Source organism: Eleutherodactylus coqui, chromosome 4 (genome assembly GCF_035609145.1).
Source record: "Eleutherodactylus coqui strain aEleCoq1 chromosome 4, aEleCoq1.hap1, whole genome shotgun sequence".
Lineage (NCBI taxonomy): Eukaryota > Metazoa > Chordata > Amphibia > Anura > Eleutherodactylidae > Eleutherodactylus > Eleutherodactylus coqui.
The window spans coordinates 47287843-47305423 of record NC_089840.1 but is presented as its reverse complement, the minus strand read 5'-3'; the positions used below and the strand labels follow the sequence as shown (position 1 = coordinate 47305423).

General features: G+C 48.4%; 1 protein-coding gene across 7 annotated transcripts in view; it reads left to right on the top strand.

The window, feature by feature from the left end:
- POU2F1 (POU class 2 homeobox 1) overlaps positions 1 to 17581 on the top strand; it is a 147797-nt gene that overhangs the window by 111834 nt on the left and 18382 nt on the right. For 4 of the 7 annotated variants that reach the window (XM_066599380.1, XM_066599378.1, XM_066599379.1 and 1 more), the window contains 8 exons: positions 3214 to 3393; positions 3473 to 3611; positions 4832 to 4926; positions 6656 to 6829; positions 8340 to 8481; positions 9168 to 9316; positions 12227 to 12406; positions 15869 to 15974. In XM_066599380.1, the coding sequence (XP_066455477.1) occupies positions 3214 to 3393; positions 3473 to 3611; positions 4832 to 4926; positions 6656 to 6829; positions 8340 to 8481; positions 9168 to 9316; positions 12227 to 12406; positions 15869 to 15974 (1165 nt within the window). The remainder of the gene's footprint in view (positions 1 to 3213; positions 3394 to 3472; positions 3612 to 4831; positions 4927 to 6655; positions 6830 to 8339; positions 8482 to 9167; positions 9317 to 12226; positions 12407 to 15868; positions 15975 to 17581) is intronic. The other 3 variants (XM_066599377.1, XM_066599376.1, XM_066599375.1) reach the window with 3 other exon arrangements.

Sequence of the window (17581 nt, the reverse complement as noted above, 5' to 3'; positions counted from 1 at the left end):
AGCTCGTATATCTGTGGTAGCTTTACGCCCCAGCAGCCTCTTAGCACTTTATTATCTGATGCACTCAATCCATTGTAAGCATACAAATAACACAAAAACCCTGAAAAAGGATAATACTGTATCGCATTATGTGCAGAATCAAAGCGCCTCTCAAAAACATTTGGCCGTGGAAGGAAAAGCGATGAAATCTCCAGTAATGCATTAACTTTTCAATGGATTTGGGTTTTTAATAGGCAGCGATGTTTTAGCAGAGCCGTCGCCGGCACACGATTAGAATGGCCAATCAGGCATAACGGCACTATGAATTAATCAGGGTTTGGCTTCGGCTCCAGAAAACAATTAACTTTGGAAGTGGCAAGAGGTCAGGGGCGCGTGCCGCCTCATCACCTGCGGGAACTGAGTCTGGATTTATCAGCAAATGAGATTGGTGAAGTGCCAATCAGCCACAGAGCCCCTCCCCACACTACGGCCAGATTCACACAAGCGAATGTGTATTTGCTCACGCATGAGCATAGTGATTTGGAGGAATGGACGACGCTTTTTTGCGCGCGCAGTGCTATATTTTGCTGTACTTTTTCTGCACACAAGATATATGCATACGCACATGGCAAAAACTTGGGCATTGATTGAAATGGCTAATTAGTCTGATGCGTTTTTTTTACCTTCTAGCGTATTTTGCGCTCCTTTGCACATCCCCATTGACTTCTATGGGGACTTTTGGTGTGTAAATGCGTGGGAAAGTAGGGTTTTTCTCACATGATCGAAACGCGCTTGAAAAATATATATGGTTATGAATTTACCCATTAATGCGTATTGCGTGCGCAAAACACTTTGCTAAAATGCCCGTGTGAAGCCGGCCTAGTGCTAGATTGTTCCGTATTTAATGCGACTGCTGAATCTTACGAGTCAGTTGGTGCGTCAGACCACACGCACGTTGTGTTATGTGTTAATAACATCCCTCCTTTCTGTCAGTGAATGGAAACATCCCTGTTCATGTCCAACTGAGACCCGTACATGGCTTGTAACAAGCCGTGCTCCTGTGGGGCCGGAAATGATGGAGACAGATTTTCAGCCAAATATGCCAAAAATCATGGGACAGGAATTGTCATGTAGGACCCCGCCCGCCCAGCAAAATGCAGCAATTCGACATGGTATCCATTCCACAAGTGTACAGAAGATGTCTGGAGAGATATTGAGCCATGCTGTCTGGATGGTCACCCACAACTCCATTGTATTTGTAGGTACAGGATCTCTGGTGTGAATGGACCTCTCCACCACCTCCATTAAATGGGGATCATGTTGGGCGAACATGTAGACTACACTGTTCATAGGAACTCTTCAGACCGATTCTGGGAACCCGGGCATGATGGCACAGTGCAATATCCTGCTGAGATATCCCAACATTGTGGGGCTACATGAAGTCCATGAAGGGCTGTAAATGGTCACCAAGCAGTGTAACCTAATGGGCACCAGTGACTTGTTTAGGCGGACCAATGGACTCACCCTACACCAGTATAGAAGGACCACCAGCCTGCACAGTGCCTAGTTGACAACTGTTTATGGGGTCTGTCCAACACACAAACCCTACCATCCGCCCCAAATAATTGGTACCATGACTCATCGGAGCCACATGTTGCCGGTCCTCTAGGGTCCAGTTAGCAACCTCATGAGCCCAGTTGAGCTGTGTGTCCACTGTCATGGTGTTAACAGAGGTACCATGGTGGGTCTCTGCTCCCACCTGTGGGATATGTGTGTGGGGTCTCCCGCAGTGAGTGTGGATGTGATTTCTGTTCACATGGACAATTCTAGCCAGACGCTACTGGTCACCATTATTAAGCACCCATGGGTGGCCCGTGTGCACTGTGGGTGGTAATTAGAGATGAGCGAACGTACTCGGATAAGCACTACTCGTCCGAGTAATGTGCCTTATCCGAGTACCGCTGTACTCGTCCTGAAAGATTCGGGGCGCTCCGCTGCTGACACGTGAGTCGCAGCGGGGAGCGGGGCACAGCGGGCGGGAGAGAAGGAGAGAAAGATCTCCCCTCCGTTCCTCCCCGCTCTCCCCTGCAGCTCCCCGCTCCGCAGCGCGTCCCGAATCTTTCAGGACGAGTACAGCGGTACTCGGATAAAGCACATTACTCGGACGAGTAGTGCTTATCCAAGTACGTTCGCTCATCTCTAGTGGTAATGCCTTCGTGATACGGTGGAACAAGGAATGCTAAATGCCTGCGCAGCTTAGGAAATAGTGTCCGGTCCGGCCGGCGCCCACTATCTCCGATAATCCACGTCGCCTTGTCATGAGCGCGCCAGGTTCATCCTCACAAGATAGCTCCTCACAACTTACACAGGTGCCAGCATTTTAAAACCGTCTGCTGAGTTAACGCCACTTCATAATCCATATGTATACTGCTATCCCATGACTTTTGGCACGTCAGTGAATGTTCGTTGCTGGAATTTTACTCCATGTAATCCTCTGGGGAAAAATGATACAACTCGGACATGGCATCACATTCGGAGTGTAACTTTGGTACTGTAGAAACACGCTTCGCTGAGTTCTTTGTATGTGTTGTAGGTTTTGGATGTCAACTTTCTTCATCAACATCAATTCTACTTAGAATGCAACGTAAATCCACAAATAACCCATAAAACTCCCAATAGTAAGGCCTCGTGCCCCCATGCCCGCAGCCGGGAGGCCTAAAAAGACATTTACTCACCTGCCCGGCTGCCGTGCGGGTCTTCTCCATTGCGGCCGGATCTTCATTCTTCTGCATGGCGGGTGCGCTCGTGTTTTTTTTTTTTTTTCTTTAAATCTCCGGCTTTATCAGCTGCACGAATGCAGCGGAAGCCGTCCATGCGGAAAAATGCAGAAAATGGAGCATACTGCGAGTGGTTTCCTGCGTGTGTGACCCGCACGCTGGGAGGAAATTACATCCACAGGTATTTAATTACCTGCGGATGCCCGATGAATGTCTATGGGCATATTGAACTGCGGATTACACAAATCAATTTTGCCCCGTGGACATGAGGCCTAAATCTACAATGAAAAACGCAGGAATTTCTGTATGTCTTTAAAAAAATCCGCCCTACAGGTTTTTTCCCAATAGACATTATTGTAGTTGTAGTGCAACTGAACCTTGTGTTGTCTCCTTTTTATTGCTTGCCTCCTTTACTACATATCTGTTCATTCATGGCCTTTTGTTCTCCTTTTTGCAGTTAACACTGACGCCGACTCAGCAACAGTTGCTCCTACAACAGGCGCAGGCACAGCTGCTGGCAGCCGCCGTACAGCACTCCGCCAGCCAGCAGCATGGTGCCGCTGGCGCCACCATCTCAGCCTCTGCTGCTACTCCAGTGACACAGATCCCTTTCCCCCAGCCACTACAGATTGCACCGGTCAGTATGCAGAATGTTTTCATGCAGCTTGTGCTTCTTTTATAAAAACACTAACAAAATACATCTGATCGCATAGTAGTATTTTTTCCAGGATCTGCAACAGTTGCAGCAACTTCAGCAACAAAATCTTAACCTGCAGCAATTTGTATTGGTGCATCCAACGACCAACCTGCCGCCAGCGCAATTCATCATCTCACAGACGCCACAGGGGCAACAAGGTAACGCATCACTTACACGGGATGACTATCGGCTAAACGTCTGCACGAATGGGTGACGTCACCGCGAGCTGTTAGCGAACGCGCAGAGCGTTTTGACAGGCAGACCGCTGCCGAGTTCTTGCTGGCTTCTCGCTCAGCGCTTCACATTCTGTGAGGAGTGCTGAGGGGGGAGCGTTTACACGCAGCAAGAAGTGAGCGAACCAGCGATGACTTTTTTACGCTGGTTGAAAGTGAGCGACAAACGAATAGTAAACGACGGGTTTACATTTAGACGGAATGATTATCGTGCATTTACGTTCATTTACACAAATTTTACTCGATAATCGTCCCATATAAATGACCCTTAACAAACTTACACTTTGAAAGTCTGACCCCCCTGTGCCCCACTGAAGTTTCCTCAGAAGTAGTCTTCCTCCTGTTGTTTGCCAAGTAATCCACAGGATGCAGATGTAATCTAGCTGTCGTACCTATCTCTCTTCGTTGAAATCTGCCCCGCTGCTACATCGCCAGCAGGGTCTCTGCAAATCCCGCGCATGCCTATTGGAACGAGGAAATCAGTGCGATTGGCAAGAGGATCAACACGTGAGATGGAGCACAGATGCAGGGGCTGCATGGGTCGCAGTTATGAACCATCGCCCAAAACAGGAGGCCCCCTCGCCACCTTGTGATGTGCGCCATTCCTGACCGCCACTGCTCCTTTCTCCCGGCTCTCTTCTTCTTCCCCAGCTCTGTCCTCTGTTATGATCCCCACCGCCTTCCACGTGTCTGTACCGCTGCAGACACGGAGGAGCAGCGGGACTTGGATGCTGGAGGCGATTATAACAGAGCAGCGGTGACCGGAAGGTATTCTCACCGCTGCCCTGTTACATTATGGTGGCATTTCTCTGCTAGTCTAGGCCGATGGAAAGCTGAGTGACAACCTATGTGAGCACTGGCATGGCTGCCCCTGGTTGTCACTGGCATCGGTTTCCCGTATAGGGTGATCACTCAAGATTTCACAGAGGATCAGCGACCGCGTAGAAAGTGAGGCCCTTTAATCAACCCCTCAGCCTCTCCGGTAATATGGCGGCCACAGTGCGTTCTTAAGCGATGCTTTTTAGGGACTATTTTCCTTTAGAGGTTTGTTGTTTGCTTTTGTAGCGATGGCTCAGGAATATAATGAGAAGCTGAGCGCCGGATCTACTGTGCTGTTTTCTTACCGTTCCTCCTCTCTCTCACAGGCCTCCTGCAGGCACAGAATCTCTTAACACAGCTACCTCAGCAAAGCCAAGCCAACCTCCTGCAGTCTCAACCAAGCATCACCCTCACCTCACAGGTCAGCGCCAACCCTCACCCCCCCTTCCTTTTTCATTACTGCAGCATTGTGCCCCTGTACCCAGCAGTTAGAATGTACAGCATGTTACTGCAATATATGCATTGCTGTGTAGTGCAAACTCTGCTACAACATAAGCTTGTTCATGACTGAGCAGCGGCCTCAATACTATACAATAGCAGGCCGGGTCCTTCCCCGGACACTTAAAATATCTGCAGCTGTAATAAAAAATGTAGCAGAGCTGAGTTTGACGTTTGGGCTACATGGTTTGCGCTTTCACAATGTCTAAGGATAATGCATTAGGTTCATCTGCAGTCGTGTGGAAGGTTATGGATAACACACGGTGATTGCACTATTAGTTTTGCCAAATGACATATTGTTCTCCATACGGTGTATCAGATGCATAGAGTCATTGTGGTATGTCCATAAGTAGCGCTGTGCCAACCAAAAAAGTCGAACCTGGTTTTGGGTTGATTTTTGCTAAAAGTTAAGTTCAGTGCAAACCCAAACCTCGTGCAGTCTGTCTCATCTGAACCATCTAAAGTGCTTCTTTTCCTCTTCTACTTTCCCATCTTCACCCTCCCTTCCTCTCATTTCCCTTTTTCTTCTTTTTTTCCCTTCTCCTTGACCTGCTCATTTTCCTCATCCTGCTTCTGTTTCCCATTCTTATTCATCTTCCTCTTTTACTTTCCCTTCTTCTCTCCCTTTTCCTCTCCGCCTTCCTCCCCCTCTCCGCCTTCCTCCCTCTTCCTCCCCCCTCTCCGCCTTCCTCCCCCCTCTCCGCCTTCCTCCCCCCTCTCCGCCTTCCTCCCCCCTCTCCGCCTTCCTCCCCCCTCTCCGCCTTCCTCCCCCCTCTCCGCCTTCCTCCCCCCTCTCCGCCTTCCTCCCCCCTCTCCGCCTTCCTCCCCCCTCTCCGCCTTCCTCCCCCCTCTCCGCCTTCCTCCCCCCTCTCCGCCTTCCTCCCCCCTCTCCGCCTTCCTCCCCCCTCTCCGCCTTCCTCCCCCCTCTCCGCCTTCCTCCCCCCTCTCCGCCTTCCTCCCCCCTCTCCGCCTTCCTCCCCCCTCTCCGCCTTCCTCCCCCCTCTCCGCCTTCCTCCCCCCTCTCCGCCTTCCTCCCCCCTCTCCGCCTTCCTCCCCCCTCTCCGCCTTCCTCCCCCCTCTCCGCCTTCCTCCCCCCTCTCCGCCTTCCTCCCCCCTCTCCGCCTTCCTCCCCCCTCTCCGCCTTCCTCCCCCCTCTCCGCCTTCCTCCCCCCTCTCCGCCTTCCTCCCCCCTCTCCGCCTTCCTCCCCCCTCTCCGCCTTCCTCCCCCCTCTCCGCCTTCCTCCCCCCTCTCCGCCTTCCTCCCCCCTCTCCGCCTTCCTCCCCCCTCTCCGCCTTCCTCCCCCCAACTTTGCCTTCCTCCCCCCAACTTTGCCTTCCTCCCCCCAACTTTGCCTTCCTCCCCCCAACTTTGCCTTAACGAACTAATTGTGTTATACATGGCCTTGTATGACTCTTAAACAGTGTTAGGGGTATTGGTAAAGTTCCGGTTCTTTTTGAACTAATTCGGACTGAACTGAATTTCTCGCCTAAATTCGTTGAAGCGGTGGAACTAAACTTTTGACAAGTTCGCTCATCACTATTCATACTGTAAGTGAGCATATCCTAGATTAGTCATTTTAGTCAATTCTTGGTTACACATTGGTTTCGGAGAGCAAAAAGAAGATCCTCATCTTTTTTTAACCTTTTTACAGCCAGCAACCCCCACTCGCACAGTAGCTGCGACCCCTGTACAACATCTTCCACAGAGCCAGACAACACCAAAGCGAATCGACACTCCGAGCCTGGAGGAACCCAGTGACCTGGAGGAGCTCGAACAGTTTGCAAAGACTTTTAAACAAAGGCGCATCAAACTTGGATTCACTCAGGTAACGGCAAAGTGCGTGGGGAGGTAGTAATGTGCACCTCATCCCGGCAGGGTACCCACTTACCATCCCAATGTCTCTATCATCCCTGTATAAGGAGGCATCGTTTAATAAAGGGTACCATCTTCCTTGCCCTTTAGTTTAAAAGCTGCCGTATTTTTCTCAGCAGGCCCCCGCTCTTACAGTGGTGCGGTACTGCTCACTTCTCTGCTCACAAATGTAGCATTTCAGGCTTAAAGGTTAATACTCCTAAAAACAGCTTGCAAATACGTAACCTTTGCAGTCTTAATTACACTCCTTAACTGTGTCAAACAATTGAACCGCCATGAAATCGCAGAAAGGTGTGCGTTAAATGCCCGCTCCCGGCCCCATCTGCATACAAAGGAGCGATGTTCAAAGCACCTGCTGCAGGATAGTTCATGGGAGGCTTCGGTCTCCTCCAGTCTGTTAGCTGGCTCCACCAAGTGGTAGAAGCACTTTACATACGGCCAGAAGATGAAGAATTGCAGTGCTTGCATGGATGTCACTGAAGGTTTTTATATATATATATAATTTTTTATTTTTTTTTTTCTCTAAGGTTGATTTGGTGTGAATTTTCTGCAATAGAAAATCGGCAATGTGGACCAATGGTGCAGATTTTAATGCAATTTGGACGTAAATCCTATTTTGTGCTGTGGATTTTGGTGCAGATCTGCATCAAAATCTGTCACATGTGAACACTCCCTTAAAGCGCCAAACTCATTATTACTGTAGTATGTGAATTGGGAAATAAGCTCCTCTGTGGTCTGACCCTATACAGTAGACACTTCTCAGGACCTTGTAGAGCATGTATGTAATATTATGCGGTTTCGGTTGAGCCAAATAGGCACATCAGGGCTGATAACGGAGCATGGTCCCGCAGTCGCACTAACTTGATTCAGAATCTGTGGCAGATCTATAGGGGCTGTAGAGGTTGCATTTTGCCTTAAGGCCCATTTACACGAGCAGATAATCGCTCAAACGACAATGCTATCAGCACTTCCCCGTAGAGAACATCTGATAAAACTGATTGTTAAAATCAAGTGAGCTAAATAAATTACCCAAGAGCGCTGCGGAATAAGTTGGCGCGATACAAATAACCAGGTTTATTTTTATTTATGTAACCTTGGAATAGGACATCAATCATACTTGCATTAAAACTCATTTAATGGTGTCTATGTGCTGCTATGTGGGATCAAACCGTTTCTAAATCCCTACTATTTCGATCTTTAGGCTTTGAGTTTTATACACTTTTTTTGTTTGTCTGTTTTGTGAAAAACACAAGAACAGCAAATCCTGAACGCATCAACCTTCTTTGGGATGCCGTTCTAATTCCCAGTGTGGTCATATAGCGGTCTTTGCTACTATTATATGCTAAATATTGCATCATGTGGATACACCCAAAGGCCCTTCTCCATTATACAAGGAGAGCGCTAGTATAAATTGCAAATGGTACTTAGGACTATCACTCATCGTTTTTTCCTTTCTCTCATAGGGTGATGTGGGGCTTGCTATGGGCAAACTCTATGGAAATGACTTTAGCCAAACTACTATTTCTCGCTTTGAAGCCTTGAACCTCAGCTTTAAAAACATGTGCAAATTAAAGCCTCTCCTGGAGAAGTGGCTGAATGATGCAGGTGAGTGTGCGACCGCCGGCGAACCGCGGGATGGGGCAAATGTTCAGTGGAAGAATATAGAACAGTGATGAGAGTTGTGGTGGGTTCACAGCCGCCTTTGCATAAACTTGCTGCTATGGGACTAATGTTTCTGATGCCAGAGGCTATGTGCCTGTAGTTGTTTCCCACATATTTAAGTCGGAGCTTGATATACAAGCAGGTCATTATTAAAATTGTTCCTTGTTGCTCTATTGACTTCCATGACCGTGCCGGTGATTGCTGAAGTGCTTGAACGTCGTAGTTTCCAACGCTGTCATTAAAGTGAATGGAGCGGCGGTGCGCCTGTGTGACCTATGCTCCATGCACTGGAGGACTGACCAGACCCCCAGTCTCTGAATTGCATATACAATTCTGTCTGCCTGCAGCCACCACTAGAGGGAGCCGAGGAGCTTACTGTATGTACATTGTACTCAATAATACAGCATACAGTATTGCACACTATTACATGATATAGAGCGCCTCTGCTCCCCCTAGTGGTAGCTGCAGGCTGTTTGAATTTTGTCTTGTAACTGTATATGCAGAAGATTTAGAACTTAAGAGATCAGCACAGAGTGTCTGCCATTAATATTTATTAAGGCGTCCTCCAGACACTCTAATAAAGACCCTGAGAGTAAAAGATTTCTCTTTTTTTTTCTTTTTATGCAAAGCAGAGAATATTACGTCGGATTCTGCTCTTTCGAGCCCCAACGTCATGAACTCCCCAGGTCACGGGATTGAGGGGCTGAACCGCAGGAGGAAAAAACGCACCAGCATAGAGACCAACATACGCGTGGCCTTAGAGAAGAGTTTCCTGGAGGTCAGTACTGGGGGGATGACTCCCATCCTGTCATTAAAACTGTGAAAATGGTTTCAATATCCCCAGTCCTGAGATATCAGCCGTTGACTTTATAGGCCCAAGACGTGACCGCACCACTGAGATCGGAGGACTTGCCCATTTCTGATTTCACTGTCATTGAGACCTTGAATCAAGGAATGGATCCACATGTACATCCTACATAGCTTGGAATGGCCACTTTATTAGAAACTCTGGTCCTTTTACAATTAGAGCTTATCTGTATAGAAATTAGATTGGAGTGCATGAAATCAAATGGGCAAGTTTTCTCAGGATCGTTTCAGTGTGAATCCACATTAGATAGCAAAATCCAGCAATCTAACGAGGCCGGGTCATCAGTACTAGACTAGTCGGGGCCAGCATTGTATGCAACAGGTTTTCTCATGCAGCAGTGTGGAGCGTATACAGAGAATGGTGTGATCGAGGAAAGACATCCATCGAAAGGGGGTGGACATAACTCGTTGACAGAAAGGGGTCTGAGGAAGATGTCAAGCAAACTGCAGCCGAATACAATGCTAATGCTCCAACTAACGTCTCTGAATGCACAACGCCTCATTTCTTAGCACACATAGACTATAACAACAGATGACCAGTTCCAGCATCGTAGAAGAGAAACATGACAGCATTCAAGGTGCAAATTCCAAAAAGTCTTTATACCTCCATGGACATGATGGCAACGTTTCGACCAGAAGGTTCTTGTCAAGCAGTTCTAGCATCATTGCCATTTAGGAGAAACAGGCAAACTTCAGTGGGCTTAAAAAGCACAAAATTGGCTCACTGGGCAGTAAAAACTGCACCGTGCTCACGGGAGGTCAGGATTTGGCACAAGCCACATGAATCGATGATCCGCTACCCTCAGGTGTAACAGTTCAGTTTGGTGGAGGCGGAATAATGGTGTGCGGGATGTTTGCTTGGCATATCCTGGGTCCTTGATGCCTGCGGATAGATGCCACAATGAATTATTCTGAAGACCAAAGAAGGTCCAACGTGCTACTAGATGGGAATGTCTAAGTGCCCATTCAGTGTATATGGACCGTGATTTGGATCAACACAAGGTCTCCAATGACAGAAATCAGAAGGGGATATGATGCCATCAGGTTTTATTATAAAGTATCAGTGTAGTACTAAAAGTAAAGCTGAAAACTTCAAGATTAAGCAGGTTTTTCCACCTTATCTAAAGGTTAATCATTGTTTTATGAAAAAGGTCTCTGCTTGCAGTCAGTGAAAGGAAACTTTAGTTCATACAGGTCTTGTTCATACAGGTGAGAGTTTGTTACAGCGTATTGGTTGTAGGCGCTGAAGGCTCAGATGGGACATAGATGTGTGATGCTATTGAGTTTCACCCACGGGGATTTTTCTAGATGGATACATTTTAACAAATGGCAACTAAATGCAAAGAATGTCTTCATTCACTGACAACAAGCAGAGATCTTAAAGAATAGTGAGCTGCTGAAACTATACACGATAGTTGAAGGCCATTTCTTTATACAATGAATAGGAATCTACAATATTATTAATTCTCCTTGCAGACATTCAGCTGGTAAAGAGTTTTCAGGGCACACAGAATGGGCACTGAGTGCCCCCTATAGGGAGGGGGAGTTATTCTGCATGTTCTTGTTTTTTTCTTTGCTACTTTGGGGCTAATTCATGTGGTTATATTTTCAGACTCCGTAATAGGCTATTCACGTGAACGATTTTTCACACACAGTGATGGTTCGTGTGAAGCAGAATCCCCGCATGTCCTATTCTTGCACCTTCTCAAAGACCAGAATAGGGCCTGCAGCTCGGAGAGCACTTGGACGGGCGCCCGTCTCCTGTCCCATGCACGTTGCTCCCAAGTTTCTCAGATGCAACTCGCATGCACGCACCCCTGTGAATTCGGCCTAACGGTGCTGTTACACTGATTGCAGGCAGTACTTGGACTTCTCAGCCCAATGACTATGAGGGCCCAGATGCCGGTTCCAACCAGCGCTTCTACGCCTGTAGAAGAAACGCTGCAGTGTAATAGCTCTTTCACACGGCCGCATGCATTCTCACATTTTCTCGGCCGTGCCGTAAAATCGCATGGACTGCCATTTTCCACGCTCACAGCCAGTGTTTTCCGGCCAATGCACACGACCGGGAGCAACGTTTTTTAGCAAAACAATACGTTGTACCCCGAAATACCATCGCTCTGCCAAAATCCTCGGGGTGCCTTCCAATACCTACATAGAGGCCCCTGTAAGCTTTTCGGACTGTTGGACGCCTGTAAACTACCTCTCCCCCCCCTTTCTTTGTCCAGCTCCCATAGGAGCCGCCACCATATATTGGGCAAACAGTAGAACCAGAACTATCTTTGTGCCCGCCATATATGCGTCAGTGCGTATTTCAATCGCGTCTGTTCCATCCTTCACAGTCTGCCATATTTACGCGCTGTATATATATTTCCCGTGTGAACTTATGCATTGGAAACCAATGCCTCAGATATCGTGTATATCGGTTGGCCATAAAAACGCGCCGTTTATGCGCTCGTGTGAAAGAGCCCTAAGGGTGTATTTACACAGGCAATGCAAATTACACCCGATATTCTTATGCGCAATTCTTCTGACACCGCGCACGGACACGCCATCCATGTTCGCTCGAGAACAGGACATGCAGTGATTCCTCAAACTCAGACCAGCGGTCCGAGCGAAAAATCGTTCATGTGCTTGAAACCTTTCAAGTGAACAGGTTGTTTTCCCGTGCGAGATCTGTCCATATTCGCGCGGGAATATCGCCCATGTAAATACACCTGCTACTGGAAGTCTCTTCTAGGATCTGGTTAACCCTTTCACACTCCTAGGAATTCATTGAGGGCTTTTTCGACCACTTTTAATACTCTGGTTTCTTACGCAGAACCAAAAGCCTACCTCGGAGGAGATCACCATGATTGCCGACCAGCTGCACATGGAGAAGGAGGTGATCCGTGTTTGGTTCTGTAACCGGCGTCAGAAGGAAAAAAGGATCAACCCTCCCAGCAGCGGTTTATCCAGCAATTCTCCTATTAAAGCAATGTTCCCAAGTCCAACTCCTTTGGTAAGACTTCAGGAAAATGATTGGTTAGAGGACCAGTAAATGTCACGGCCAAGCCTGACTGTAGTTATATTGGGGAGGGGGTAACAAGAGCGACGCCAGAATGCCAACTGCTTACCTCTAAATGCAAATCACTGGACATCTATTGGTTTCAGCACAGTGGTGTCTGATAGACTTGATCAGAGCTGGTTAATATTCACTGACAGCAAACAGAGATCTTAAAACTGGCCAACTGAAACAAAAGGCACATTAGAAAGCTGCACCACAAGTTGTGTTTTTTCAGTGGTACCATTTAACAGTACCATCTAATATGGAACTTCAGTATTGTAGAATATTGTACATGTATATGCATTCTGTTAAGCCCTACCATAGGCAGGGCTTAATAGGAAGACATCCATGGCAATGCCCCAGGCTACCGTGATAACCGGATGGCACCCTATAATCTCATCGCTGGGGGCTGTTCAGGAGACAGAGGGGAGACCCCCTTACTCTATCAAGTCATTTTAATGCCACTGACCGCAACATCTGTATGGTTAAACAGCCGGGATTTGAGTTTTCTCCGATCACAGCCAACACCTACCGCATACGCAGCGGACTTGGCACCTGGGCTCGCACCATATGCTGACACCATCCGTACGGCAGATGTTTGGAAGGGGTTAAAGTTGACCCCGGAATACTTCTCACGTAACTCTCTTTATAAACCTGCTATTGCATTACTTGCTAATGGGAAGGGATTCTCTGTAGTTATTGGGAAGCGTACTGCGTTGCGTTAAACGGTGTCCTGGCAGGGAAGAGGTTAAAGCACACCATATAATATAGCATTTTTCCAGCACGTCTTATATTTCCCCCTGTGGCAACCATTCTATCAGTCAGCAGTTACTCGCCGTCACGCCGTTGCTTTCATTTTAAAGCGGCAGCGGGTTTGGTGGCGAGTAAAGCAGTAAATCGTGATGAATGATTTATCCAGCGATCAGAAGTCAATATGCAGCGGGCACAGGTTATAAATACCCGCAAGTTTTATAGCTGCGCTCTGGCTGTTCACTTGGGGTAATGGAGCGGCAGAGAGCAGGTGGTCGCTGTCAATGAGTAACGGCACGTGAAGCCGCTCGTCTCACCTGACTGCACAGATCGTAACACAGCAAATGGCTTAATGGTAGTGCTGGTGGTTTTATGTCAGGTGTGCCATCCCCTCCGCCTGCGGGTGCAGCCGTAAAACCTCCACATCTGCTCCACCAAGTCCTTTAGCGATTTGGATGGCTCGTGATTTATTCTGCCATGTATGCGCCTTACTGCAATACCTACAGCTACCTTAGATGGGATGGTGGGAGTCAGAGGAAACAGTGGGTGCAGGGACGTATGAGGATGGGATGATCCCGCTGCAGACAGTGCCTTGCAGTTAAAAGTAGATCTGCCAATTTTGCTGTAAAATGTCATCCTGTATAGATCAGACCGTGCTCACATAGACCGTGATGTATAGATCAGACCGTGCTCACATAGACCGTGATGTATAGATCAGACCGTGCTCACATAGACCGTGATGTATAGATCAGACTGTGCTCCTGTAGACCGTCATGTATAGATCAGACTGTGCTCCTGTAGACCGTCATGTATAGATCACACCGTGCTCCTGTAGACCGTCATGTATAGATCACACCGTGCTCCTGTAGACCGTCATGTATAGATCACACCGTGCTCCTGTAGACCGTCATGTATAGATCACACCGTGCTCCTGTAGACCGTCATGTATAGATCACACCGTGCTCCCGTAAAACGCCACGTATAGATCGGACCGCGCTCCCGTAAGCCGTCCCGTATAGATCGGACCGCGCTCCCGTGAGCCGTCCTGTATAGATCGGACCGCGCTCCCGTGAGCCGTCCCGTATAGATCGGACCGCGCTCCCGTGAGCCGTCCCGTATAGATCGGACCGCGCTCCCGTGAGCCAACCCGTATAGATCGGACCGCGCTCCCGTGAGCCGTCCCGTATAGATCGGACCGCGCTCCCGTGAGCCGTCCCGTATAGATCGGACCGCGCTCCCGTGAGCCGTCCCGTATAGATCGGACCGCGCTCCCGTGAGCCGTCACGTATAGATCGGACCGCGCTCCCGTGAGCCGTCCCGTATAGATCGGACCGCGCTCCCGTGAGCCGTCACGTATAGATCGGACCGCGCTCCCGTGAGCCGTCCCGTATAGATCGGACCTCTCTCTCTCGTGAGCCGTCCCGTATAGATCGGACCTCTCTCTCTCGTGAGCCGTCCCGTATAGATCGGACCTCTCTCTCTCGTGAGCCGTCCCGTATAGATCGGACCTCTCTCTCTCGTGAGCCGTCCCGTATAGATCGGACCTCTCTCTCTCGTGAGCCGTCCCGTATAGATCGGACCTCTCTCTCTCGTGAGCCGTCCCGTATAGATCGGACCTCTCTCTCTCGTGAGCCGTCCCGTATAGATCGGACCTCTCTCTCTCGTGAGCCGTCCCGTATAGATCGGACCTCTCTCTCTCGTGAGCCGTCCCGTATAGATCGGACCTCTCTCTCTCGTGAGCCGTCCCGTATAGATCGGACCTCTCTCTCTCGTGAGCCGTCCCGTATAGATCGGACCTCTCTCTCTCGTGAGCCGTCACGTATAGATCGGACCTCTCTCGTGAGCCGTCACGTATAGATCGGACCTCTCTCGTGAGCCGTCACGTATAGATCGGACCTCTCTCGTGAGCCGTCACGTATAGATCGGACCTCTCTCTCTCGTGAGCCGTCACGTATAGATCGGACCTCTCTCTCTCTCTCGTGAGCCGTCACGTATAGATCGGACCTCTCTCTCTCGTGAGCCGTCACGTATAGATCGGACCTCTCTCTCTCTCTCGTGAGCCGTCACGTATAGATCGGACCTCGCTCTCTCTCTCGTGAGCCGTCACGTATAGATCGGACCTCGCTCTCTCTCTCGTGAGCCGTCACGTATAGATCGGACCTCGCTCTCTCTCTCGTGAGCCGTCACGTATAGATCGGACCTCGCTCTCGTGAGCCGTCACGTATAGATCGGACCTCTCTCTCTCTCGTGAGCCGTCACGTATAGATCGGACCTCTCTCTCTCTCTCGTGAGCCGTCACGTATAGATCGGACCTCTCTCTCTCTCGTGAGCCGTCACGTATAGATCGGACCTCTCTCTCACTCTCTCTCGTGAGCCGTCACGTATAGATCGGACCTCTCTCTCGTGAGCCGTCACGTATACATCCGACCGTGCTCCTGTAAAGCGGGAGGAGGATGCAGAGAACAGGGCCTGTGATGTTGACTTTCAAAATGATGGCTCTGTAGCCTCTATGGCTACTTTCTGCACCAAATACATGAGGAAGAGGTCCGGATTGCTGTGCTAAACACCATGAGAACAACTAATAATGAGAACGGCCCGGATTGGAGTGTATTGCATTCGATGACATCACTTAATCCTGAACTCTGACCTTTCTATTGTTTCTTTCAGGTGGCCTCTACACCGAGCCTTGTGACAAGCAGTGCAGCTACCACGTTAACTGTAAACCCTGTGCTGCCATTAACCAGTCCTGCCGTGACCAGCTTCTCAGCCATAGGTAAATTCACACAATTAGTGCCCATTTACACGGAGCGATGATCGCTCAAAAATCGCTAAAAAGCGATCGTTTGAGCGATAATCGTTCCGTCTAAATGCGCGACCATCTTGCACTTTTCGGGCACTGCTAGCTGATTTTTAAATTTAGTCCAACCTAAAAATCGTCATTCAGCCTTATCAGCAGTTCTCCACTAATTGCTATTAAGTAGCTACTTAAAAGTTTATGCAAAATGATCGCTCAAAGCTGTCACTCAAACTGTCTTTTGAGCAGTCTTTGAGCGATCATCACTCTGTGTAAATGGGCCTTTAGTTCGTTTATTTATCCATAATTGTACTGACCCTGAGTTATATCCTGAATTCACTGTTCTGCTAATAGTCATTGTGTACACACATTACATTACTTATCCTGTACTGATCCTGCGTTACATCCTGTATTATACTCCAGAGCTGCACTCACTATTCTGCTGGTGGAGTTACTGTGTACATACATTACTTATCCTGTACTGATCCTGAGTTACATCCTGTATTATTCTCCAGAGCTGCACTCACTATTCTGCTGGTGGAGTCACTGTGTGCATACATTACATCACTTATCCTGTACTGATCCTGAGTTACATCCTGTATTATACTCCAGTGCTGCACTCACTATTCTGCTGGTCAAGTCACTGTGTACATATATTACATTACTTATCCTGTACTGACCCTGAGTTACATCCTGTATTACACTGCAGAGCTGAATTCACTGTTCTGCTAATGGAGTCATTGTGTACATACATTACATTACTTGTCCTGTACTGATCCTGCGTTACATCCTGTATTATACTCCAGAGCTGCACTCACTATTCTGCTGGTGGAGTCACTGTGTACATACATTACATTACTTATCCTGAGTTACATCCTGTATTATACTCCAGAGCTGCAATCACTATTCTGCTGGTGGAATCACTGTGTACATACATCACATTACTTATCCTGTACTGATCCTGAGTTACATCCTGTATTATAATCCAGAGCTGTTTTCATTATTCTGCCGCTTGTCATTGCAAACTCCTGTAATAATACTTTTATCATGTGGTGAGACAGTTGGAACGAGATAAAACGGTTTGCTGCTCTGGATGTGACTGGAGTATAAAGGCCCATTTAGACACGATTATCATGTTGCTCAAACGTTGAGTGATCACTTTGCGCTCCAAGCGGGGAATGCAGAAGACAAACGGGGCCGCTTGTCTTCTGCATCCAGCTGTTCTCTGCTCGGAGCGCCCGGCTGTTACACAGCTGTGTGCTCTGTGCGGAGTATGAAGAACATAGGCGGGGTATGAAGAACTCAGTGGTCCAGCTATGTTCAGAGAGCAGAATACAGCTGAAACAATAGTGTCAGCTGTATCCCGCTGTGAATCCCTGATAAGGCTCATCCTTGTCTTTCAGCATGCTGAAAGACAGCGATGAGTGACGGGTTAATGAAAGCTGCACAGTGTCAGTGCAGTGACACACAAGGATTATCGCTCAAAAGGCGGCTTTTGAGCGATAATCGTGTCTAAATGAACCTTTTAGACATGGTACAACACAGTCAGCATTATACGATCTAGATGTAAATGCTTTGTGTTCTCT